At 43.9% G+C, this 26,470-nt stretch overlaps 1 protein-coding gene and 1 long non-coding RNA gene across 4 annotated transcripts in view; both read left to right on the forward strand.

The window, feature by feature from the left end:
* Nucleotides 1–75: 75 nt before the first annotated feature.
* Nucleotides 76–26,470, forward strand: part of LOC120729416 (solute carrier family 45 member 3) — a 40,119-nt gene continuing 13,724 nt past the window's right edge. For 2 of the 3 annotated variants that reach the window (XR_005694929.1, XM_040024960.1), the window contains exons 1-2: nt 76–7,792; nt 19,858–20,220. Coding sequence is in view for 2 of the 3 variants with exons in the window: in XM_040024960.1 (XP_039880894.1) it covers nt 20,073–20,220 (148 nt within the window). In the remaining variant the exon portion in view is untranslated. Of the gene's footprint in view, nt 7,793–16,898; nt 18,251–19,857; nt 20,221–26,470 lie in introns of those variants that run through there. The other variant, XM_040024961.1, reaches the window with a different exon arrangement.
* LOC120729421 lies at nt 22,401–25,430 on the forward strand. Its single transcript, XR_005694931.1, has 2 exons — nt 22,401–23,364; nt 23,397–25,430. It is a non-coding gene; the product is annotated as an uncharacterized LOC120729421 (long non-coding RNA).

A 26,470-nucleotide genomic window follows, 5' to 3' on the forward strand; every position in this document is an offset into this window, starting at 1 on the left:
ATTTGTTATTTTAGGTCTTTGATTAAATAAAATAAACGAAATCTTTTTGTGTGGCGTTTTTGTTTTATAAATTGTCATTAACGTGTTATTCTAGTTTTTGCTACATTTATTTCGAAGTTCCAAACCGGAAGTTACCGCTGTCGCTGCCACTGGCTTGACGGAGGTTGTCACAGCTGGGTAGTTGGCTCGCTACAAGTTAAGCAACATGGGCTGTCGGGAGCGAGCAAGTTGCTGCATGGATTTCTCGGAGCTCCGCGGAACTTACGGTTAAGTTTGCACCCAAACGAGTTGTTAGCGCGATTCTGTCTGTGTTCAGTAAGGCTTTCTCGTGTGATACACATCTATCACATGTCAGCTGCTCTGTGTGCTGAAACTTATTCATTGTATGTGGCTGCCTTGCAACGTTGTTCACCGCGTCGAAACTGCAGACAGCGGCTTTAAAATTTGACCCAAGCGTCCCCGAGTCGTACCACGCCGGACACCGTGATACAGCTGACCTGAAAACGGAGGTAGGTGTGAGGCGGTGTGTGCTCGAGCCTGCGGCTAAAAGGTGTGCGGTTAGCCAGGGTTCAGCAGCGTGGTGCTGTCTGGAAGTTTTTTCCACTCTGCGTCGCAGACTGCCGCTTTGCCACCGGGCTCCCTGGACACCGATGCCGTGCCAAGTGCCGTGGTGGCAGTAACTTTACTCTCTCCCCGGCCGACACAACGCTGCGTGTCTACACCAAAACCTTCGCCGTAAACGTTTGGCGCTGTGTTGACGAGACCCCGCTGGTTTGACACATGGATGGATGGGGGAGGAGGCGTTTGCGGACACCGCCGTGTGGAAAGTTACGAAGTATTCCAGCTGGATGTGGCATTGGTTGGTAACGTTCAAAAGAATGACTCCTGGGCTTTGGTTTTGTTCTCGTTACTCCTTTTTTAATGTCTCGTGTGTGTGTGTGCGCGCGCTACAGAGTGAGGTCATGGACCGTAAAGGCACTCTAAAAGCTGTCCTATCATATTAAGACATGTCTTGTATGGACAAGTGTTCTCAGCCTGAAACAGATGGGATTTTCCACAGTGCGGCCATCAGCTTGTTGATGGTGACTCTCAGGAACTAGACGTGTGTGCTTTGATTTATCAGCTGTTTAGGATAAAAACAAAAGGCTGAAACGCCTCACGAGCTTTCCTGTTTAGTATCCTGTTTTTCAGCCATCATTGGATTTTGATTCCTCGACTTTTTGTTTTTTTTTGTTTGAACAATGTTATCACATTTTTACAGCCCGCTAATAGTAATTTCTTTATCTAAGGAATGTAGCACCAGGAAATTAAGCAACACTTTATACCAAGTAAACTTCTCTGGTGCTGAAAGTTTCCACTCGCATGTTTTTGGGAGGTTGTGTGAGTCTGGTTTCTTGGAGAAAATTCAAGGTTCAGAAACCACATTAGGAGGGCAGAGGGTCAGAAGGTTAAAGCGCTCTAACCCATGACCGTGACTCTGCCGTCACACAAAGACCTCTTTCCGCTTCTTCGTGGGCGCGTTAGGTGTGGTAGTCACTCCGCCTTGGACACTGGACTCTTCTCTTTCATCCTGTCACACGTCATTTCTGTTTCTTTCCTTTTAAAACGGCATCAAATTAAACTGCGTCCACGTGTGCGCAGCTTATTGCCACATAAGGGTTGTGAAATGGTAGCGGTAAATTCTTACTGCTGCACTGACATCATCCAGAAGTTTGTCTGCTAACGATCAGTGGCAGGCTGTCGTCACGGTTGACCGGCTGGTCTCAGAGCAGTTATATTCTTAGTACTTGCAACTTTCTTATTTATTTGTTGCCCCCAGGAAAGCTTTGCTCATCTGCTCCACCGTGATAGAAACGCTTCCCCATGCCACGACCAGCTGGCTGTTCTCTAACTGCGCCCTGACAGTCTGATATCCCCCCAAAGCCAAGCGCAAGATAATCGCCCACCGTCGAGGACACCGAGCTACTTAGGCAGACTGAAGGCTTTGCAGTTCTAATCGCTCGTAGGCTGTTTAGCTCCGGCTTGGTGTGCTTTCTGTTCTTCCTGTGTGTACCTGGCTTTTCAGCTCTTGCATATGCTTTCAAAGACGAGTGCTGGATTACGTGGTGGGTGTGATACATATATTTATTTCCTACCTTTTTTCTGATGGTTTGAGTCTGAAAAGCATTTGCTCGAAGGCGTTTTGTTTCCCTTAAGCTCTGTGTCCTCTTCAAAGCATCGTGTGCTGCCAGCAGTCACAGGTACAGTCTGAAATCGTCCCTCACATCCGAGGAGACGCTCTGGGAAAGCGTCGTTATGTGGATGTGTTTGCTTACAGCGCCTGAAGCTCTGTGTGTTTGTATCCCAAACTGTTTTTCAGTCGTTTCCAGTTCTTGCTTTGTCTCAGTTTTATCCATTATAAAGAGGAAAATACAAACCTTTTGATTTTGCAGGAAGTTGGTTGAAACCTTCATCTAAGTTGGGACTAATAGCCTGGGGGGGTTCACGTCACTGAAGCCGCACTGACAGGATCCATGCTGGCGCTCTTATTTGTCTTATTTTCTTTGTCTCTGCATGAATTTGTGTATTGTGTAGTTGTCTTCACACTCATACCACTTACACCTCGTACACTTACTGCTAAGTCCCTTAAGTACTAATCATTGTAAAAACAGTGAGCTCATTTGTTGAAACAGGAGGGGGGAGAGAAGTGGTAATGGCAAAAGAAAGTTGATGGGGAGGGAGGGGGAAGTGTGAGATTTTTTTTTTCCCCTCTTTCATTTGGTATGTGTTTCTCTGGAGTACAACAACCACCAATCAAAAGCGAAGCAACACCTGCTCCTAGACTGTGAAAATCGCACAAGTGCTGGAATGCACATCGTTAGGCCCCCGTAACCACTAACAGCAGGGAAAAGGCTGAATATTAAGGAACCTGTCTGATTCCTGCATCTCTCACTGACAGGAAGCAGAGGAGCTCAGAAGTGTTTCCCAGCTCTCTGCAGGCACCGGGGTCAAAGTCCAAACTGCTTCCCTGTAATGGTGCTCCCCAGCGAGCCGGGCCAGAAAGAAAGACCGCATACAGACTACCTTAATGGGCCCGAGTTACAGAAAAGATGGCGGCTTTCCCTCCAGCTAGGAATGTCACCTTTGTGACATGGTTATCATTCAGCCCGTTCACTGTGTTTCACATTACTGCCGCTTCCTCTGGGATGTTGCTGGGAACGTTTTTGCAGCCACGTTTGTTTTATCGTCCTCTTCTTTTGGCCGCTCCCTTCGGGGGTCACCACAGCGACTCCATCTCATTCTTCTCTGTCGCACCAACACTGCCTATCCTCTTTCACTACATGCGTGAGTTTTCTTCGTGGTCTTCCTCATTTCCCGTTGCCTGGCAGCTCCATGTTCAACACGTCCTGTGACAAACATTTAAATTCAACTTAAGGAACCTTAAGGAGTGTAGCTGGATTGACTTGATTTGAGAAGGTGAAGACATATTTAATTCAAGCATCTAGGTTATCGATGCTCTTTTAATATCTTGTCTGATTAAAGGAAGGAGTATTCCCTGTCTTCTCTCCGGGCTGGCATGGAATCGCTCCATGCCGGAGTGTGTGGGTGCACTGGCACTGGTTCAGTTCTCTAGTGGCTTGCTTGGCCAAATGCTTTTCTCTTTAATCCTAATTTGCTGCTCAGTATTTTTGTCATTCAGATTCACTGTGAAATATGCCAACTGTATGGCTTTTTTTAGTGAATTATGGAAACCTAATTGTGGCTCTCGCTTCGTCTATGGCAGGCAAAGCACAATTCTCCCTGATGCCTCCCTTTCCTGAGATGTTGTGAAACATTAGATAAAATTGAAGCCCTTTTTTTGTCCTCTCATAATGTCATTATATTGACTGCTGGACAGTTTTTGTGCCTCCTGCGATTTTTCACCACAAACTGCCTGTCATGTCTAAGCTGTTTCTGTTACTCCAGTCCCCTCTCAGGCCTCTGTGTTAATCTGATGGGGCCATCTCATTTCTGGGACACTGGTCCTATTTCCTAGTGGGAGTCTCAGTGAGATTTCCTTTTTGTCTCGGATCCTGTTGATTGATAGGCATGATCATTATGTTAAAGTAATGTTACTCATCCTTTGTCAGCTGAACAGGAAACACAACAACGTAGCGCTAACCACCCTTTTAACCTTTGTGCGTGCATGTTTGTGGACGGAACATTTTCATGTAATATTAATGTAAAAGTCTTGCATTGTGTGTCTGCATGTCAAAGCTGGGTCTCATGTTCCTGCTTGCAGATGTGAAATTAAGTCTTGTTAGGAAATGAAGGAATTCTGTGCACTGACTCTCTGGAGTTTTAACTCGAGCCTGTAATGTGACGTTATGAATTTGTGTTGCATGTTGGAAGTTCCAGCTTCGTTCTATCGCGTTGAACTCTACGTTGGCCTGTAGTGGTATCTAATAATAATGTGTGTAATGTGTGTGGGGTTAGCTGAGGTGCGACACCGTGTGGTGCAGATGTACAGATGAGTTAAGACAGACCAGTGTGTGCACAGTCGTGATCCCCCTCATTAAACACAAATCGGTGCACTTGGAAGTTTGATGAATGTTTTTATTATTTTTTTCCTTTGCTAATCTACTGAATGAGTCGTTGCTTATATTGTCAGAGTCAGGTAGTAATGGGAGTTGGGAGCATGAGTGCACTAATCAGACAAAAGGACTCAGACATGAAAGCCTGCTTCAAATCTTCTGCCATTAAGGTTAAAAAAAATCCCTGGTTCCTGTCCGAGGAATCGTAGTACGTCTGCACGACGCTGCTTTAAACGGCTTCATGTTATATCACATGTTGAAACGCACGTTTGTGCTCCGCTATAGATTCTTTCACCTTCTGCATTTATCATTTAAACTCATGTTCACTGAGGTGGTGGTCGTTTGTCTGAACACAACTTTCTTTAATTATATCACAAAGGTGCCAAGTCTAATAAATAAATATGAACTGGTTCTTAGTGCTTTTCTACTCTGTTGAGCACTCAAAGGGCTTTACACAACTTGTACTTTCAGCCAAGCACTTTTTTCTACTCTTATTAAAGTGCTTCCTAACTAACATCCACACTCCGATAGATGCAACATGGGGCTAGTATCTGCAGACTGGAGCAGACTGGGATCGAACCACCAACCTTCCTGTTAGCAGCTCAGGTGGTAGACCTGCCACCCTGTGTCATGTGAGTCGGAGAGAAACCACGATTTAATGAAACGTCTTCACTGAGGAGTCCACGAATGTCTTCACGTGGCAGTACCATTAAGAATAGGATTCCCCAACTCGTTGGTGCAATTGACCTCGGCCCCAATGAAACTACCTGAGCCCCCCAACACACTCAGTCCAGGTGAATGTCACTGATATTGACACCCACCCGGTCTGTTTGTCATTTCTTTCTAACGCCTCCTCTGCCAGCTTAATTTCATTTTCTGACTTGACTTAGTTCTGCCCACGTGGCGTGAGCGAGGCTGCATGGCATTGAAGGCAAAACAGCCTCAGGTCTAGCTCTCATGAAATAGGCGAACAAACGCTTAACAATCACTTTTCATGATTCCCATTAACAAGAATCACAGCTATAACAGTTTATGGCTGCTGAACCGCAGACACAATCTAAATCGGACCCTGGAGCAGGGACAACACAGCCTCCTTAGACATTTTTCCCATGGTGATAAGGGCTTGGCCAGATGTTCGTGATACTTACTCGCACTCTGCAAAGCAGGAGCCCCGGCGAGTGTGTGTGTGTGTGATGGCGGGTCTATATGGAGCACGTCTAGTAAGGCGTTTAGTGTGCCAAATTATGAATGAGCCTGCTGCCTCCTGATAATTTCCGACTTAAACTTCCAGGAAACTCCGTTCCACGGAGACACTGAAAGGCTTCCTACTTGATTTTGTCCGTCTTTGAAGTTGGGCCCTGTGAACGGGGAAAACGGTGCATTATAAGACACCACAGTGTTCTCTTTCATGTAGCGAGCTGAAGGGGATGCTATTGAGTGTTTGAGGGAGACCTTTGATATGTGAGATGCTCTGTGCCTTATGAAAAGAGCCAGCTTATGATTTGAGTCAGCGTGCATGTGAGTGCTTTGATGCCTGTTTTCTCGCCACACCAGTGTTTTTGTCAGAAACGTCCACCCTTGTTGATACACAATGTCCTGTTTGTGAGCTCGTTTCATAATGAGCGTCCCGACTGAACTTTGGAGGGCACGATTAGAACGAAGGAAGGAAAGATTTCGCCTGATTGCAGGTTTCTTTTGTTAGCAGGGATATTTTTCTTGTCGAGTCGACGCCGGACATTTCTTTTTCTTTTTTCCTCCCCAGAATATATGAAGTCGCCTCTCGCTCTTTACTCATCATTTAAGGTTTGGAAAGTAAATAGCGATGCTATAAAAGCCTGCCTTTTGTGTAATTATGTTTTTATGCTGCTCTTTTATGTTTGCACAGAAAAGGCTATGTGATTACAGTTTTACGGCACAGTGCTTCCTGACTACGGCTCCATGTTTATTAAAAATGATTTAAACACTGTGTGTGCGCACAGGATTAATCGTATGTGGAGAGTGACGGTTTGTCTGTGGGTGCAGAGCTGCAGAGACGAGGGACTTTGCCCTTCTCATCTATCTTTACCATCTGGTTTGTGCAGCATTTGACTGAGGCGTTAATCATTACGCCCTGGGGCCACTGCTGCTCCTACAACAGCTGGAAAAGGGAGATGGACCTGTTGGTGTCCATCTGTCCTTTTGTCTGTCAGTCCTCGGTGGACTGCTGCATTAACTGTATCCCCGCAGCTGTAGGTTCATGACCTTGGCGTTCCTCGCAAAACTACCACAAAGTTTTCGAAAAAGCTGGAAGGAGCTTCCTGGTGCTCTTTCTCTCAGCCCACGACTTCCTGCAAGTCCGTCGCCGACTCCATCCCAGCATTTAAGTATGTGGACTTGCCTTTTTTTTTTTTGTTGACTGTTAAAAAAACAATTGCACACTACAGAAGCAGTTAACGCTTCCTTCCTTCTGCATCCTTTGCTTGTGTGCATCTTTAGCCACTAAAACAAGAAATGCATGTGTAATGGTTCAAAGCAACATATAAATAAGAGTTATTGTCCAATAGCTGGACTATAGATACTAGTCATTGTAAAAAGTACAACCTGGAAGACTGCTTCACGTGCTGTACGTGTTCAAGAACAAAAATAAATGAATGCAAAGATGACACTTTGTTTTTAAGGAAAGATGGTGAAGGAGGAGAACCTGAAAACTTGCAGTTTTCCAGCTTTTGAGTCTATAAGTATAATTTCACTAACACCACTGTTGCTACACTTTTGCACTGGCGTGCTTTAAGTACTCTTTTCGCAGCCTGGTTGAAATTCCTCTCTTGAATTTAGACTTGTGTGAAACCTCTCCATCCAAACGCTGCTGTGTTTCTGTCCTTTTACAAAACTAAGCCTAACTATGAACGATCTGTCGCTCTCACCCTGCACCAGTACTGTGTCCCATTCTCTGCTCTAACTTTGTGCCCACAGTAAGGCATGTCCTCAGATGAACTGATAAATAGTACAATAAATAACAAAGCAATAATCCTCATCCTTGGACGTACTTCCTTCCAAGCTCACAGCACATCCCAGAGCAGTGACCAGCTGCAGACGGTGGATTTAGTTCGACCCTGGGACGAGAGAATCGAGGCAGCTGAATGACATCGACAGCGGCCGCAGCAGCTTGACCAGACTGCCCTTAAGTAAACAGGGAGAGGGAAGGACTGGATCCAGCTGGTTAGCGCCGACTGATTCTCTGATAGCAAATCGATTTTGATGTAAGAAAACACGTAATTGCAGAATATGAACTGAACTCTGGATGTGATCTTCCTGCTCGTTTCAGTCGTGCAGTTTGTGGCGGTCTCAGGGTCGTTTTCGATGGTGAATTTATTAAGATGCATTTTTCTATGGATGAATCGCCACTTTATTAAATACAGCGTATAAAGTTCAGATCTGTTTGGATCCATCGCTACTCTGCTGTTCACACAGTAAGCAAAGTCTTTACCAGTGTTGTTTTTGGCTTTTACTTATTTAAAACTTTTTAATTGTTACACACTCGCTCTGATTTCTTTGAAATTAAATCCATGTTTAAAAGAGCATCATTAAATCTTTCAGTTTTCCTTCTTGCATGAAAATGTGTCCTTTTTTTTTTTTTTTTTTCTTTTTAACTTGAAAAAACCTGAAAAATAAATTTTTGGCTCTCATGTCATGAAATTCTCCAGCAAGGAAACCTTTTTCCTTTGGGTGTCACGTCTCTTCTCAGATGCAGGAACTGACATGAGTAATTGTTCTTTTGCGATATGCGATTGGCCTTTTAATGGTTTCCAACATTATAATGTAAATGTTGCCATACAGCTGGGACATTCTGTGGAAATGAAACACCGGTGGGAGCTTTGAGAAACTACACAGACCAGATCTGGACCAGCTATGCTGTCTTAGCTTTGGCGATGTTGGCCGTCTAGTGTTCTTAGATGGGAGCAGTGCTTATCCTGAAGACTCTACACGTTAAAAGCCACCGCGCATTTATGGACGCTCTGTGGTTAAACAGCAGCATCGCGTCTTTACTTAAAGGTTAATTTGCTGTGCGACCACACAGTGACTGATCGATCCCTCCCATCCCATCCTTCGTGCGATGTATAATGTGGGTGACATTTAGGCTTTGTTGGGTACCTGCTGCTACACGCCAAGAGCGGTGGCCCTCCAGATCTATTTCTGAAACAATGTTTTGGGCGCTGTGTGTCATAGCTCATTATGGCCACTTTGGGTTTGACTGGCACAGGAGGAAGCTGGGTTTGTGGAAAAGGCTACTGTGGAATTAAATCTTTCTCTGTCAGCTCGGAGCGCTCGTGCATTTTTAGCCAAAGCTGCAGATAGATGTAAAAAACTTTGCTGTTCTGCTCGAATCGTTAACAAAGGGAGGGGAAAAACCGTTAGAGATATGCAAAGTTTGCTTTATCATCTTGTGGAGCGATAAATTCATTTGTTTAAAGAAAAAAGTGTCCGGTATGTTTGGACCTGGGTTTGAAGCCTTTCTCCCTCTCTGTGTTTTGCCACATTTTCTCTGGTGTTTTTCATTCCCGGTTAATTATTACACCACTTGGATGGTGTGCTTTCAGCCCATGCGTGTTTGTACTTTGGGTGGGTAATTGCAGAGTAATGATGGTCTTACGTTTAGCAGCTATTTTAAAGAAAGGACACTGTTGGTGTGCATTGTGAGGAGTTCTAAATATATCTGAACCAAGAGGACAAAATATTTTGTTTAAGTCGGGACAGAAGCTGAGTAAGTGAGGCCAGGCCTCTTTCCAAAATGGGATTTTCAGAATTGTCTTAATTCCAGGGAAGCCGGTCCTGTTGCAGAGGGAAGTGCTGCCAGCAGCCATTCTCCTGCACTCTGCTCTATTGATCAGGCTCTGCGCTCCAAAAATGGAGATTCCTTAAAGTCGCTTGGAGTCTAATGACATTACTGTTTTAAAAGCTTTTCTGTGGAGGGCTGGTCTTGGCTTGCAGGCGTTTGGTACAGACATGGCAACTGGCCGGGTGGTCGCCTGATCATGTGTTTCCCTGAAAATGTGCACTTTGTGTGTGTTTGTCTACTCAAATAGGCTTTTGCTGAGCTGGTGAAGCAAGAAATATTAACGAAATCCACAGACAAGTAGTCATGCAGGGGTATGAGCTCAGCTAAGACTGGGCTGGTTGAAAGGTGGTAATAAGAGAGGGTGGGAGAGCTGCCCCCTGACCTGATAGGCGGCTGAACATGATACTGGGTCAGGGGGTATAATACTCAACTTTTAGGGAGTGGTTATAGACGGTGAGAGAGAAGAGCTGGGGGAGTGGCTTCATTGTGGGGCTGTTAGATGATATCAATTCATTCTTTGTTTCCTAAATGCCTCTTTTGCTGTGCGTCTCTGTTAACACTACATCTCAGGTTTTAGTTTTTGTCTGAGAAGCAGTTTGGGGACAAACCCAAGCAGACAAAGACCAGCAGGATTCCTCAAGTGCTTTGGGATTTTCCAAATTCCCACCTTATAGACTGAGACACAGAAAAGTGGAAGGGTGGGAGAGATGCAAAGGAGGTGGGCTAAATAAGAGCGGCGGGAACAGGAGACATGGGAAGAGGCAGGATAAATAAGTCCCACTCTTGCTAGAAGCAGGTGGTTGGAAGCATCAGTACAGATGAGCTTTGTGAGTGAGTCACGAGTGTTGATCAGACAAAGCCTGCAAATAGCTTTTAAAATAGGTTAGATGATGGATTTTCAGCAATACACGTCTACAGATGGACCTTTTTAGGTTTTTCTCCTTTCACTGGGGAGTATAATTTTGCCTAATTGCTACTCTTTTATGGCTCATCGTGCCATTTTGCTATTACTGCCCTTTTTCGTGCATTGTTACCTGGCCTTTCCCGGCCAGGTGGCAGCGAACACATCTTTGGGGCTTCTAGTGAGTAATATTGGTGCTTTCACCTCTGAATGACAGCTGGATTTGTAGATGCTGTTAATAGCCTGGCTGAATGTGCTGTGTTCATGTTAGTCTGAAGTGAAACTGTAGCTACTGTTTGGCTAATGGTAGCTCTGCTGCACTGTAACTGAAGTTATGCTGCTGACTGAAGGTCTCGGTGACCTTTTATGATTTTTGAAGAACATTCTTTTATTAAAATATATATTATGTGCAGCAAAGGGCGCAGTTACTTAAATGTCAAACGTTTCAAAAGTGCGTATCCTTTGAAGTTACTTCTGAACAGCAGGATCTTTGCCCTCATGTAAAATTAAGAAGAAAGAGATTTGACTTGCATGAAACTTTGTGGATCTGCAGACGATGCAGCTGAAGTCAGTTTGGTTCCTGTTTGTTTTCACTTTGACTTGTTGGTATGAAGGATGCCGTTGTTCAGCGGGAGGCGTTTTGCACTCAGGAATCTTCTTCTCCTGTCAGTGACGCTGGAACTCAACATATCAAGTTTGTGGGGTGTTGTTTGTTTTTTGTTTTTTTTAAATTTTGTTTTGTGTAACCACAGGCAGCCGTGGTGCCATCTATACATGTCATCCCTCCAACACCTTTTGCACTCATGTAGCCACATGTCATCCCACTCCCACTTCTCTTCTTCACTGTGGGAATTCTCCAGTCACTGGGATTTTCCTGGCTAAGTTCAGATGGAACACGGCAGACCCCATCTGAGCTTCACAAATGATCTGTGTCATCACACTTCCAGTTCTTCAGCAAACTGTGATCTGGACGTTTTCTGCATGCGGGTTTAATGTTACACAATCATGTATTTTCACAGAAACTGATTCTCACTGATGACCTCTGTGCCAAATCCGAGGACGTCGCTTGTCTGTTTTTTTTTTCAGAGTTAAATTGTGCAAGAAGTGCGCTGTCTGTGTTGACATCTTCAGGAAGATAGCTGGCTCTGACTAATGGCGCTACAGCTTGTTCTATAACTGATAACTAGTGATCACTGCTGCAAAGGTTTCCACCCATTTTTAAGCAGATGAGCATTGTGTCTGTAACCTTCTCCATCTTTAACGTTTGCTTTCTTTTGTTGGTTTTTCTTGTGGCACGTTTCAAAAAGTGACAAAGCTCTTGTTTTCAGTGGTCATTTTACCACGATATTCAGCAGCTGGCTAATACACAGGTGCATTTCTATTTTATTTTTTCATCCATAATTACAGGCTTTCCATTTTGACTTTTAAATTTACATTTATATTTGTCAATTAAAAAAAATCAAATATTTGCATGTAGGTTAAAGTGTTCATACATGACATTAAAATTGTAATTAAACTTTAAACCAACTTTAAACCAAGTGGTAAACACTGGTCACTAATGCAGCGATGCAGTGGAAAAGCTGGAATAAAGTGCGGATGTAAAAATCAAGATGTTTGTAAATAATCTCTTTGTTTACACGATGCATCGCGGTCGAACGGGAAAAACCCAAATCGGCTAATTACCTGTTAATGAAACCTAATTACAGCATGACAACAGTATTAACTGAATGTAAACACACCTGATCAAGATTAAATGACAACACATTAGCGTTTGGATAGACTCCGGTCTGACTCCGGTCAGAAAAGCTTTTCTGACTGTAATGGCTTTGAGAGGAGACGTTATCAGCCACAGGAGGCGTCACAGCTGGACGCTCACGCACTTCTTTGTTTGGCTGTTTCTGTGAGCCGCTGAGATAACGGTCACCTCCCCGAAGCATAGCTGTTCTCCTCCTCTGGACACAGGCACAGCCTTCCCCCCCAGCCTCTGACTGAGACAGAGACACACACACACACACACACACACACACACACACACACACACACACACCAAGCGAACATGGCAGGAATGCAGCCTAGGTTAGGCTGCCATGGTGTGTGATTGAGCAACGTCCCTTTAGTAAGTGTGTTTCAGCTGGGTGGCTGTGCTGCCCTTCCATCGAAGCACTTGTTTGTTGTTTTGCTTTGTTGTTTTAGTTTGTGTTTGGTGGTTATCCTGGGTGGGGGTACGCTTCAGGGTTTGGTGGGAAACTGTACCCCGGTCTGCTGCCTACCCTTGAGTTTGCGTTTAAAGTTGCCTCGAGCCCGGTACACCACTGAAGACCAGACAGGTAAAGTTTTGTTGTTTTTTAGCGTTTTAGGCTGGGAGTTGCACATAGTAAACCAGTGGCACCAAACTTCCCATATGGAAAAGATATATATATAAATCTTATAAAGTTTGTGTCTGTCTTGTGTGAAACTTGTATGAAAAGCATACAAGAGTGAAAACAGATATAAGATCCCTTGAAAAATTATATAATGAAACTTGTATGTTTTGGATACTTACTAAAAAAATATATGAAAGTAATGTGAAAGTGGCCACTTTCATGAGTAAATCATATGTTTTTACTATTTCTTTTCCATATGGGTTGGCAAGAGGTTTGAGACCGTTCATTAATTATGGTCTGTAGCTGAGGCAGGTAGGTCGTTTTTAAGTTGGCATAGTGTGTACACTGTGTGTGCATCTAATGTCAGTGTTGATGGATGCTAATGACATCCTCATGAGGTGAGTGTTTTGTGCTGTGACCTTTAGTGTTGTGGGGAATATGGCTACTTTTGTTGGATCACTTGTGAGTGTTGTTGGCCAGGTGATGGCAATAACACTGAGGGGTGCTGAGCCACCCTTGACGTGGTCGTTGTGTGGCCATAGCTCTCCATTTGTGGTTGGTCACTAGTATGTTTTCTTTACTGAACCTTGTGGATTAAACTTGTTGTGGTATAGGGCCACTCGTATGTGACCATTTGTGTGGTGGAGAGAACAGATCACTTGGTTGTGTTTATTTGTTGCTACTTTTGGTTTTGTGTTGTAGCAGGTCAGGTCATCATTTTGGGTTTGACTGTTGTGCTCCTTTGTGTTGGTCACATGTTACTTTCTGTGTGTGTTCAGTGTGGCACTTCAAATCCTCATGCAGGGGCATCCATGCTTAAAGATGCCAACTATAATGTGAACACTGTGCTTCTGTTAGCTTTTACTTTTATTTCAGGTTTGTGGGTCAAGGACCTGAAGGCTTCAGAGGGGCTTTTAATAAATTTAGGGGTCCTAGAGGAACCCTTTTGAGGGAGGAGGTGTTACGTCTCTGCAGCCCCTAATCTCCTCAATGTTTTCAGCTGGTGCTAATTGGCCACACCTAGTCAGGTGTGGATAAAAGCATACCTGAGGCAAGCTTCCAGGGAGCTCACTTGTCTTTGCCTTGGTGGCAGCAGCCATTTTAGCCAACCTGGTTTTCCATTCTAAGATAAAACCCATACTCTGATATTCGTATCATTTTTTTATGTTGCGGCTCTGAGCCGGGTCGTAACAGTGTGTTTGTGAGACCTCACTCTAGCTGTGTGAATCATCTTTGGCCTCGGTGTGGTGAGCACTGGTGCTCTCCTCCACTCTTTCCATGGTTGGATCTTACTGGTGTGAAGATGCGTTCCTGTGCTGGGAGGGAACGAGTCCTAAAAAGAATTCATAGTGACGACATATTTTGTTCCTAGCAGAAGAAATTAGTCTCTTATTAAAATAAATCTTGAAGGAAAACCTACAGCGTTGTTCTCTCACGAGCTATGAACCATCTGCTCGTCATCCTTTCAGTCTAGACTCTTCTGAGTCATTGTCCTAATTATGTGGAGATTTGAACGGAAAGAATTTTATTTTTAACCTCTAGAAATGAGACTCGGTTGGCTTTCCAGCTGAAATATAAGATGCATGTCCCGTACTCACATTTTCTCACCAAACCAGCATTTTAAAATAACGGTGATTGACTGTCATTTTTACTCAGGCTGCACAAAACTGGGGGGGTTATTTGCACCAAAGCTTTGCAGTTGTTCCTTTTTTAAAATTGCATAAAAAGAAGGATTTGCAGTGAAATGAGGGTCAGAGTTGGGAACAGGCTGAAAATCCAAATCAAATGCAAAGAAGTTGGAGAATGATGCCGGTGGATTAGCATAGCTAATCTGGATGACAACACCCGGTAATGCTCGTTGAAGAAGGGATGAAATGAGCTTGTTGTAATTGCATCGAGTATCTAATATCTCTGATGTCTTGGAATAATTGTTTATACGAGATATGAGCTGGGCGATGTGGACTAACAAATCATATTTTGGCATTTTAAGGCTCGACGATTCATTTCAGCCGGTTACGTAAAGTGGTCTCAAACTTCAGTTCTAAGACTTTTTGGCCTCTTTGGTGAATTCAGACGTTTTCCCTGGTTTATAAATACAGTGAGTTGTACTGTGTGCTGTAAATTGTACATTTTGAAAGCGTTTGCACAGCTGTGCTGTAGCTTCACGTCCGACCTGTCAAACTGTTGGATTGCAGCTTAAAATTCGAATGAACTGACTGTGGTATGTTCATTAATTTATAGGTTTACAATCTCATTTACTGCAGATGCTCGAGCCTGAGGTGGTACGGACATGTGATTCGAAGCGATGAGAACTCTGTAGCAAAAACGGCTATGAGGATCGACCCAGAAGAACGCCGGCCTCGAGGCAGACTGAAGAAACGGTGGCTGGACAAAATCTAGGAAGACATTAAGACCGTCAACGCATCACCTGAGGACGCCTCGGACAGAACCAAATGGCAAAACCTTTGCTGAAGAGCGGACCCTGCACCAGCGGGAACAACGCCAGGATGAAGAAGAGTCTCATTTACCCCCTGGAGACAATTTAATAATGTATGCTTATGCACATGCTGAGGGAAGATGCAGATGTGGACGGTTGGAGAGGACTGAATGAGCGGTCGCTCCCTCGTACTCACCTGTGACGCATGTGCAGCTGGTTCGTCGTAACATAAAGCTCATACATGCACGTCACCAAATCCATAAATGGCACGCAGATGTCCGCACGACCCTTGCACTCACTGTGTGGCCATGAACTTTACGTGTCTCTGACCCTAGCGGACCTGTGAAAGGTTTTGGTTTCGCGTGCTGAGTGTTGAAGTCACGCAAATCAGGAAGCCAAAGCAGCTCAAATGCCAGTTAATGTGCAAAGCAGCAAAACCATCTGAACTGACGTGTAAAGAAGAGACTGAAGCATTTGTTTAGTAAAAGTATGTTGGTTTTTTTACTTGATCTCATCTTGGTGCACGTTTTGAATTCCTAAACGGGGATGGTAATCCAACAATTTGGGTCTAATTTGGCCTCTTGATACTTGTTTCTGTAGAGATCCCATGTCTGATGGGAGCCCACCTCGAGGACCTTCCAGGTGTAACCTGTTTGTTTCCTTTTCACCTGCTATTTTTCTACAGTGCTCCTCTCTAAGCAGCTTCCAGGACCAAGTAAAGGTCCAGCTTAACTTTGTCTTGTTTTACAGAGAGAGCCATAGAAAAAGGTTTGCTGGCCAAACAAGCGGTCTGCATAAAGACTGGTCTTGCTTGTCTCTCAGTGCGGACGATTGGGTCCATTAATGTCCAGGAACCGGAGAGGCAGTGGCTATAGTGCTGCAGCCATTCAGCGTGAGCCAAGCAGCCAACCAGAGCCTCCTGCTGTTTCTGCAGCCACGGCCTCTGCTGTGTTTTTGGCTGTGATGTCATCTCAAAACAATTCCTTCCACTCTTCTCTTACAAACCTTGATATCTGCTGCGAGACCCTCCGCTCGTACCCAAACATGCTTCCTGTATCTTACCGTCTATAAGAATCCTGCATCAAAACATTTAGTCTGGAGTTAATACCTCCCTCTATTAAATTACTCTCCCTGGCACAATGTATACAAAGGCTGTTTTGTATTCTAAGAATACCACTCGGAGTCATTAGGGCTGATTTTTGTGAGTTGGGAGGGGGCGAGGCTGAATAGGAATTGGTAATGGAGCAAAAGGAGAGCTGACAACAGTAAACCAGCCTCCATCTCCTCGCTGTCACCTGTCTGGCTCCGGTTGTGTTATTTGTCAGGTGAGCAGCAGGAAAGTCATTTGTCTAACAGCCTAAGCGTGCCTTTGTGTCTCTGAGGCTACGTGAAGATGAAGGTCATGACTGGAATGCATTGTAGAGTCAGGTGTCATTAAGTAAGCAGTGGAATGACTGTGTGTGTGTCCCCTCTCCCTAACATGCAGACTTGAGTGCTTGAAAGCTCCATTCTGCTTTAAAACGGCACCACAAACGCTTTGTTAGCTGTAGAGCTACAATTTACAATAAACTGACCCTATGTTTTATATTTGACTTTAACCTCCTCAGACCTGAACTCTTCCACAGCAGCATTTTTAATTTCTCTTTGATATTTGGGCAGATTGGGACCTAATGAATGTAAAAAAGAATTACCAGATAGATATATCTATATATATTTTTTTTACCTTATTTTTGTTTCTAAGAAAAATGAGAGCCACATATGAGGATATATACGTTTAAAATTTCGATAGAACAGTAGCAGCATAATGTCCTCGTAAGTGGATATCAGGCCCTTGTAGAGCTAAATTAAGTATTTTGGTCTAAATAACCCAAAATGGGATGTCCACATAGGTGGACGCCAGGTCCTAGGAGGTTAAGGAGCATGAATGAATGTCACTCTGCACTGCTGTCTTGCAGTCCTTCTTTAGTGCGACACCGTTTCATTTCCAAAACACTGTAATCTGACGCGCATTTGGGAAAGTGTGTCCAGACGAGCTGCGATTTCTCACGTAAACAAATCAGATTTCTGTACTCTTGCCACTTTTTCAGTCTAACAGAGTCAGATGGGGCTGCGGTGGAAGGCGTTCACACCGAGAACCATAAAGATGTCAAAAGGTTCCTCTTAGAATGCAGGTCAAAGATAAAGCTGACCTCAGAGGAAGGATGAGGAAGAAATGCTCACACACACACAGAATTTTGGTAGGGGGTTGTAGTGGCCAGACAGGCCCAGGGGCAAAGGCTGATCCCCTGATGAGTGTCTTTCAGTGCGTCCAGGCTGGGTGGGAATAAGATCTGACGGGTGTGAAATGGACCTCTCTCTCCCTGTGACCCGGGCGCCTGATCGGCCCGGCCTGCTAACACTGTTGCATTGTCCTTCAGATTCTCAGAGAGCCTCTATATCAAAAGTGTCATAATGACAAAGATGGGAATGTATGAATGCCTGAGGAAGTCTTGCAGTGGTGTTGATAGCATTCAGTTAATGTCCCTGATTTGTAATGATGTGAAAGGCATCAGAGATTTTAAATGGACCTCTTAGCTAACACCTTATACTATTCAAAAGCCACTGGTGGGGAAAATGGCTTGGCCACTATTTTATGTCTTTATCAGCTGTTTTGTTGTTTGTTTGTTTTTAAAGAGGTTTTTTGGGTTTTTTTCCCACCCAGCAAAGTGGAAAGTCCTTGAAATACCGACTGAACCCATCTGTGCTTAACCAAGTCTCGTCTGAGATGATCACATCCATTTTGTTTGCTGGGAGTGAACAGATGGGCAGCATTGGCAGATAAATGTCACACTAAATGCAAATATAGCGCCTTGTTTTTGTGGTTGTGGCTGTTCTGACCGTTCATGCTCTGCCCCTCTGCTTTAACAGAACACACCGTCTCATTGGTGGATGATGACGACAGTGTTTCTCTTGGTTGTGTTTTTATTTATTTTCTGCTCCAGGAAGCAGTGCGATCTGCACATGGATGTTCATGGATGGCAGTTTTCTATTTAGAGGACTTTCATCAATCTGCCTCTTCTGCTGTTTCCAGATATTTCAGTTTATGTAAGATTCTGCTTTTGGTTTTCAGACTTGGTTCAAAACACTGAGAGACTCGTCGCCTTATTGGCATGTTCGGGTGAATGATTGGAGCACTTTCAGGTATATGGAGTGAATACATGCTGTTTGATTGGGAAAGTGAGAGTTTCACGAGGCTGTTATGATTTGACTAGAATTAAACAACTTTTAAAAACATGTTGGAGAACGTATGCTTCAACGTGTTTGGGTCGTCTGTCAACGTGATCAATAAGGATACAGTTGTTGTTGTTCTTTTGAACCTAAAAGCACCAACTTGACCAAACTGTTGATGACGGTGTTGTCAGTCTGCCTCTATCTGGCATCACATTGGATCCTGTAGTAGTGTCTGGCATGCTGAGCCCATATACCGGGGTTGGGGAACTCCAGGCCTCCATGGCCAGTGTCCTCCAGGTTTTAGACCTGTCCTTGATCCAACACAGCTGATTTAAATGGGTAAATTAGCTCCTTGACATGTCTTCAAGTTCTCCAGAGGCCTGGTAATGAACTAAACATCTGATTCAGGTGTGTTGACCCAGAGTGAGATCTAAAACCTGCAGGACACCGGCCCTCGAGGCCTGGAGTTGGACACCCCTGCCATATACAGTCAGAGCATTATCATTCCCAACGCGTAACATAATGATGATTTGCCCCGCCCCTGGGCGTCACATGCTAATGCGAAAGGTGCTATTCCAAGTCCTTATGAAACGCTCTGGATTGTCAGTTGAATCCAACAGAAAGCCGCTCGTGGCGCTAAGGCACGCTCAAGCAGAGACTCCAGCTGTCCATTCGCTTAAGCTTAACGCTACTACATCGTGTTTTCCAAAGTGATTCAGGATCAGGACGTGAACAGATTTAACATACATGATGATTTGTTAGGTTGATTTTCATGTCACATGTAAAACACATGTATAGGTTCATTCTGACCCGTCTCACGCCTCAGAACGCGTAACGTGCCGACGATTTGTCTCAGTCGTCGTTATGTTAGGTGATGGGATGACGTGTTGTATACGTTACAGGTGACTCGACTGATCATCGTGCCTGATCCTTTCTGCCCAGCAAAGATCTTTTATTGCTCATTGAGTTCAACAATAATCTGCTGAATATATGACTAAAGCTCCAATCAGAGCTCAATAATGCAATAATGACAGTGTAGGCTCCGGGAGGTGTGGGTGCTAATACTGGTGCTCCTGTCAAATGTCGTGGTGAGGGATAGTAAGAAAAGAGAAATTCAACTTTTCCAAAAGCTAATGGTTAATTTTTTTTTTTCTACATCTCTGGCATATTTTAAAACGAGGCGGAAAAAAGCGAGCAAGGAAAACAGCAGAGAGTAATTTGCATAGCAAATGGTTTGCCACGTTGCTCCAGCTGACTCATCTGCTTTCCCTGTTGTTGTTCGTGCTGCCCTGAAGCTGTTGGTGAAGAGCTCAGAGAATCCATCATTGCTTTTTGACTTTTGCTGCCATTTCTGTGTCTTTGGAACATATAATGCAACTTGTGTGAGGTTGTATTCTGTTACAAGGATGCTGATAATCCCCTGTGTAACCTGAAGCCACTGACATCTGTGGCTTTTACAGGTGTCATCCTGTGAATAATCTGTTTTGCTCAGGTTTTATTTCAGCTTTTAAACTGGTAATTTCTGCACGATGGTCATGATGTGGCTGTGCACTGAAAGCTTTTCTTTTGCTCTTCAGATCCAGAATGCTGAGAAGAGGATGAATCCTCCAGGTCATCTGAGACATCAAAGTGTCTTTGCTGCTGTCCCTTTGCGACAGTCCTCGGGTCCGACCGGGGCACCATCTGCTTCCCCTCATCCCCCCCTTTGTCCCTATCCAGATCCTTCCCCCCTTCCCTGCCCCCAGTAGTGACCATCCCAGAGGGAAGGAAAGGCGACCCAGCCTCTGTAAATATGCCTGGATGGAGGTCTCATTGGCGTCTCGTTCTCCTGAACTCCCTGACCTGTGGCCTGGAGATCTGTGTGGCAGCTGGGATCACATACGTTCCTCCACTGCTGCTGGAGGCTGGAGTAGAAGAGCGGTACATGACCATGGTGCTAGGTAAGCTAATTACTAGGCCTTTTCGGCACCTCGCGGTGTGGGTGTTTGCATGCACTTAAGCCTCACTCTCGTACACGTATTCATGCTCTCTCGTCGTTTCATCTCTTTCTGTTAAACATGAAAGGCAAAGGTGGGACCGCCCACCCTGCAGGTTTCAGCTGCGTGTCCTGTCTATCTCCTCGATGGCTGGCTCAATGACGATATGTATTTTAAATAATAGTTTCATGGTATAATTGACACGTTAGACACGAGAGCTGGGAACCAGAGTGACTAATAATGAGCATTTCCTGTTTCCGAGTGTCTTTGACAAAAAAACCCCCAAACAAACACACAAAAAAACAGACCAGTATAAAAAATTGGTTTTTGCCTTGAGCTAGGCCTGGCTGGTTGGCAAGGACCGAATAGGAGACTGTGCTCGAGTCCAGCGGTCCCCAACCGTTTTAGCGCCATGGACCGGTTCAATGTCCGACAATATTTTCATGGACCGGCCTTTAAGGTGCAGCGGATAAATAATACAAAATAAAATTATACAACCAAAACACAAACTGTGGTATTTTGTAAATATAATAATAAAGGCGAATTCACTGTGTAATTGTGTAACTTTATTAGCAGCGATTAAAAACCCTGAAAACCATAACTTTCACAGCCTGGTACCAAACGACTCACGAGCCTGTACCGGTCCGTGGCCCGGGGGTTGGGGACCACTGGTCTAGTCTACTAACTCTGAATGACACATTATCTCCAATAATAATATGATATATATTGTATATAATTTATATAATAATACCTGGGTGTTTCGACCCAGATATACTGTAAGGAAACACTGATCAGCGATTCTGTGACACTTTATACGTTGCAAACTAATAAACATAATTTTTGTGCATCTGCAGAAAGATCAAAAGGACAAAAAGCAGGGTTTCTGTGAATTTCGTAGGTTTTGCTGTAGTGTAAAGCTATCGGCATTCATTTTTGCAGAAGCACTGTATATGAGATCCAGTGGCAGCTAAATTTGTGTGTCACAGTGGGGGGTGTAGCATGGGAGTGCGAGTACGTGTCGGGGCAGCCATCTTCCATTTAGGTCATAAAAACATAATTGAGGTCTTTATGGAGGTAAGTGGTCAACTCACCTGTTTTGTCAGTGTGGCAATCAGGCAGCAGGGAGGAGAACTGTGGGAGGAAGAGCCACGTCCTCCAGACCGTCAGACACACAGAGCTGCTTCATTCAGTGTTTGGAGCCACTGTAATGTGAACATATTAACCCAACTTTGTTGCTTACATGAAAATACAGTAACAAGTTACAAGTAATGCGTTACTGTAATCCAATTACTTTTTTCAAGTAATGCGTAAAGTAAGGATTACTATTGCAAAAAAGGTATTTAGATTACTGTTACTTTCCCGTAAGCACACTACGTTACTGCGTTACTAAAATCGTGATTTTTTTTTTTTTTTTTTTTTTTTTTTTTTTTTTTTTTTTGCGAGAATGTCTCATGACAGTGACGTAAGCGAGTGCGACGTTCGTGACAACAGCTGTGTGCAGATCAACAATGGATCATATATCGAGTGCAGAGAGAGTATGAGCGTGCAGCGTTTAAAGCGTGGAAGTACTGACCTTACTTTGAGTTTGATTCCATAAAAAGTGACAAAAACATTAGTGTCCGCTGTGCGTGGGAAGAAAGCAAGCACAGAGTGCGCTACCAGGGGAATGAGAAACTCCCAGATTCTTCCACTGACCGCTGCGGCACACCTGCACCACTCCTGCTAAACAGGTGAAAATAGAACAACAGGGCTGCTGATTTTATTTATTTTCTGCTGTGTTTCACTTGCATCTATTTGAAAGACTGAGTGTAAACACAAAAACCATTTTATTTTATGTGCTGGAATGTGCAGAAAATAGGTTTAAATGTTAAACTAATTTCTTCCAGTCAGAGAATGTTGCAGATAATTTAATCTTTGCTTGATGCATAAAGTTAAAAGATTAAAACTAATAAATCAAGTTTTAAAAAAAGGCTTTTTTCATTTGATTACATTTTGTATGATGGATTATGTAGAAAATAGAATTGGGTTTAAAGATCTATCGCTTTGTTACCTATTCAGGTTGTTGTAAATCGTGGTTTTTAAAAAGTAACTAATTAACTTACTTTTGAAAATAAGTAATCAGTAAAGGAATGGGATTACTTATTTTCAAAAGTAATCAGTAATTAGTTACTGATTACTTTTTTTCAAGTAACTTGACGAACACTGCAATTCACTAAAGCATAATTGGCTTTGCCTCTGGTGCTGTATGTATTTGAGGCTTATTTGCTCACGCCGGTGTGTAAGGACCTTCCCACCACAGGTTTCCAAAATGCCCACTGGACCTGCAAAATGTATGAATGGAGAGCAGGAATTTCCCCACCGGGACTGATTTCATTGAAAGTAATTAATAGGTTGTGTCACGAGTGTAGGGCTTGATGATCTTATTGCCTATAACCGATACAGTTTCTGGTGTGAGGCGTGATGGCGACGGCTCTCAGTAGTGCAGAGTGGTAGACAAAAGGCCATTTCTCCAAACCCGCAGTTTCTTCAACTCACACTCATTTGGAAATCAAACTAATAAACAGTGATGACATGCTTGTGTTTCCCCTTTGATGATGATGACGGTAATGGATGTAACCGCTCTTCACACAAACGCGTTCTTTCCAAAAGGGTGCAGAGGTGTTTCAGCTGTGTTGGGTGAATGTCAAGATGCTATTATTAAATTATAATGAGGCAAATTACATTTAATGTGGATCTATTATTAACGATAATTTGATTTGAAGCATTCTCTTATTCTTGGAACACGAGCTAAAAGTTCACCTTGATTGGCAGCCGGTTGGTAATCAGTCCCTGAGATCGTTAGCACTACCCTTTGAGGAGTTCTTCAAATGAATACATTTATTCACAGGTCTGAGGCTGCGTCCACACCGGCCCGGATAGATTTGACAACTGTGTTTATGTCTGAAAACGCTCCACACTAGCATTTTCAGTCGTTTTCACAGAGTTGTGCGTCCACGTTGAAAAGGCCGAAAACGCTGACGTTCCAGTCCTGCGCATGCGTAAAACGCAAGAAGATTCGACCTGCCTCATTTCTGTCTGCCGCTTATTTACTTTCCGGCTCTTTGAAAGGTGGCGGCAGAATGTTGAGGAAAAGCACCGAGTTTGTTAAATGGACTCACAATGAGGTGGAGTCGTTGCTGCGAGTAACACAAAAGTACAAAGTTGCAAAAGCGAGTGAGAATTAAAGAATTTGAAGAAAAGCTCTCTGGAGCACGTACAGACTGATATTAAACTCAAACAAAACAACTGCTGTATAACGCCCTCCGCTATCTTTGTTTAATTGGTCACATGACTGCATCACATGACTAACATGTGTCATCGTTTTCGATAGTCTCCGTTTTCGCTGTCCACACTGCAACAGTTTTCAAATGTATGCGTTTTCAAAATGCTGCGTTTTCCTTGAGCGAAAACGCCGTCTCAGCGTGGACGGGAGGCCAAAACTGAGAGAAAACGATGCGTTTTCAAATGCAAACGCATTAGTGTGGACGTAGCCTGAATCGTTGGAAGCTTCAGCCAAAGGTGGTGAAGCTGAAATGGACCAAATCCCCTGCATTACTATATCCCAAAGGATACTCTATTGGATTGGCATCTGATGGCTGTGGAGGCCATTGGAGTGCAGTGAACTCGTCATGTTTAAGAAACCAGTTTGAGATGTCTGAGCTTTGCGGGATGCTGCTTCATCCTGCTGGAAGCCATCAGAGGATGTAGTCTGTGTAGACAGGGTCACCAGCAATACTCGGACCATTACACCAACGGCACTGTTGATACAAGGCTCCATGTATCTGTGCTTTAATGTTGTTGACGCCAAATTCAGGCAGAAGTCAATACAACCGGGCAACATTTTCCCAATCTTCTGTTGTCCAGTTTTGGTGATTTGAACTTCAGCAGGTTGCCTGCATACCATGTTGACCATCTGTATATGCCTAAATACTATGAGTTGCTGCCATGGCATTGGCTATTTGGATATTTGCATTAATATGCCGGTTCGGTGACTGCGGTTACAGGGAAGGCCCACTTTAGTTGAAATTGTTCAACATGTGGACTACGAACTAAAAACGAGTTCATGACCTTTGGTCTGCAGCAGCGTTTCGGTGGGTGGTACGTGACAAAGTAACATCCCCACTGAGGAAAAGGAGACGATCACTGTTATTCACTTTACCTGTCTGATTGGACTGTTAGCATTTGTACTGTGTGCTAATATGAATAGTTGCTTTATCCTTTAAGTGCAAATGGCATTCCCGTGGTCCTCACTGCAGGCGTCTGCTTGAGACGTTGCCTTGTGACTGTACTGATGATAGATATAATTCCACCGTAACAAAAGGCTCAGAGTGCACAACAGAAATGGCCATTCAGCTGTATAAAACAATATCCCCTCCTACTCTTGCACTTCTCTAACAGCTGCTTGTGATATGAAGAAAAATGATTTCATTGTAGCGTTGCGCTCAAACACGCTGCACTGTAAGCCAATCTGGAAATGGCTTTCACCCTAATTCCTATATGCTTGTATTATAATGGAGTGCTGGGATGTTATTTGAATGAAGATGGATATCGTGTCTTGGGAGGCTTATAGCTAATTTCCCCAAGCAGCAGTGTCAAGTTCTCCAATGGCTGCTGTCTACTGTATCTAATAGCCATTTGTGGTTGCTTCATCCAACAGTAATTACTTTCTTTCTCTAGTTTCTCTTACTGGGGCAGAGAGCGTTCTGCTTTTTAGCATTTAATCGTAAGTACGTTTAGTTGAGCACATGTGACGCTTTTTTATTCATTGTATTGGCTATTTTTCATAGAACACATGCGTGTTTCTAAACTGGAGCTTGCATTGTGTTTAGGAGAGGTAAGAGTGTGTGGTGAGTGGGGAATGTGTGATGCAGTGACACTTCCAGCTGTAGATGATAAGGATTGTTTTGAGGGGCCTCCACAGCTGCAGAGGGAGAAATGTGATCGAGGGTAGACTCGCTGGCAGCAGCGTATTTGTTCTACCTGTCTCCATTTCCCAGTTTAAGTGGCTCCTTTCAGGTCATGCTTTTAAGAATTCTCTTCATGTTTCACTTTCTTGTCAAACTGCAGAAAGAGTGCAAATTGATCTTGCTTGTGTGTCCATGTTGTACTACTTTTTGAACGTTAGTCTCTTTGGAGACAAAGGTGCCACCGTTGGTAAGAAACTCACAGGGCGACTTCAGAGCCATTAGAGTCAGGCGAACTTGGGAAAAGTGTTCCCACGTTTGGGGCTCTGTCGTTTAACACAACATCCACTTTCCAAGTCTGAGGCTCCTTTCTGAGAGCCTGTCTGCATTTCTCAGTGGGCGATGGCCTTTACGTTGGGGATGGGCTTAATGGGGACCAAGTCAACACCGATAATCAGACTTGAAACGAGCGTAAACTTAGACGCTATCTGCAACCACCCTCCAGGTGCAGGGCACAGATCCACCAGAGCTCAGGCTTTCTGCAGAAACTGGAACTTGCGGTTAAGCTGGATCAGTTTGAAGGAGGAACGAGAGCGATGACCTGTTTCTTTGGTGGTAGAATTGATCTTTTCGGGTCTTTCTGACCTTAAGTTTCTTCCCCATATTTGCTGCTTTACTTTTACGCCGGACTCTAACACACATGTGTCACGTTAGAGGTGCTGCAGAACAGCGTTCATGATTAACAGGCTTATGTGTATTTTTATTTTTCGTGCGTTCTGTAAACACTTAAATGAAGGACAGCGTGGCCACTGGGCACGCACGAATTCCTTTTGATGAGAAATGATGTAAGAGTACTTCACGGGGCACCTTCTTAAATGTCAAAATCTAGCCCCGAGATCTCATCACATTAGATCTTGTGTGGACCAGCGTCTCATGGTGTGTTCTAATTAGCCAGACCCAGCCACGTGTGAAGGATGACTGCTACCTTCAGGCAGCGAGCCATCTGTAGGAACCGTCACCTCAGCAGTCATTAATGATGGCAGAGACGCATGCAGTTCACCCCTGAGGTCGATAACAAAGAGGATCTAAGGCAACCAGTAAAAATCAGGCTCCACTCGACCAGTTCTAGTATCTTTTAACCATACTGGTGTTTGTGGCAAAGACATGTTTGAGTTGATAGAGATTGGTTTTGATTTTTCCGCCACATCGACATCTGTGAATACATGTTTTCCCCAACATTGTCTGTGTTTCTTTATGCTTTGTCTTTGCAT

This window comes from Simochromis diagramma, unplaced genomic scaffold (assembly GCF_900408965.1).
Source record: "Simochromis diagramma unplaced genomic scaffold, fSimDia1.1 OVJJ01000293.1, whole genome shotgun sequence".
Classification (NCBI taxonomy): domain Eukaryota; kingdom Metazoa; phylum Chordata; class Actinopteri; order Cichliformes; family Cichlidae; genus Simochromis; species Simochromis diagramma.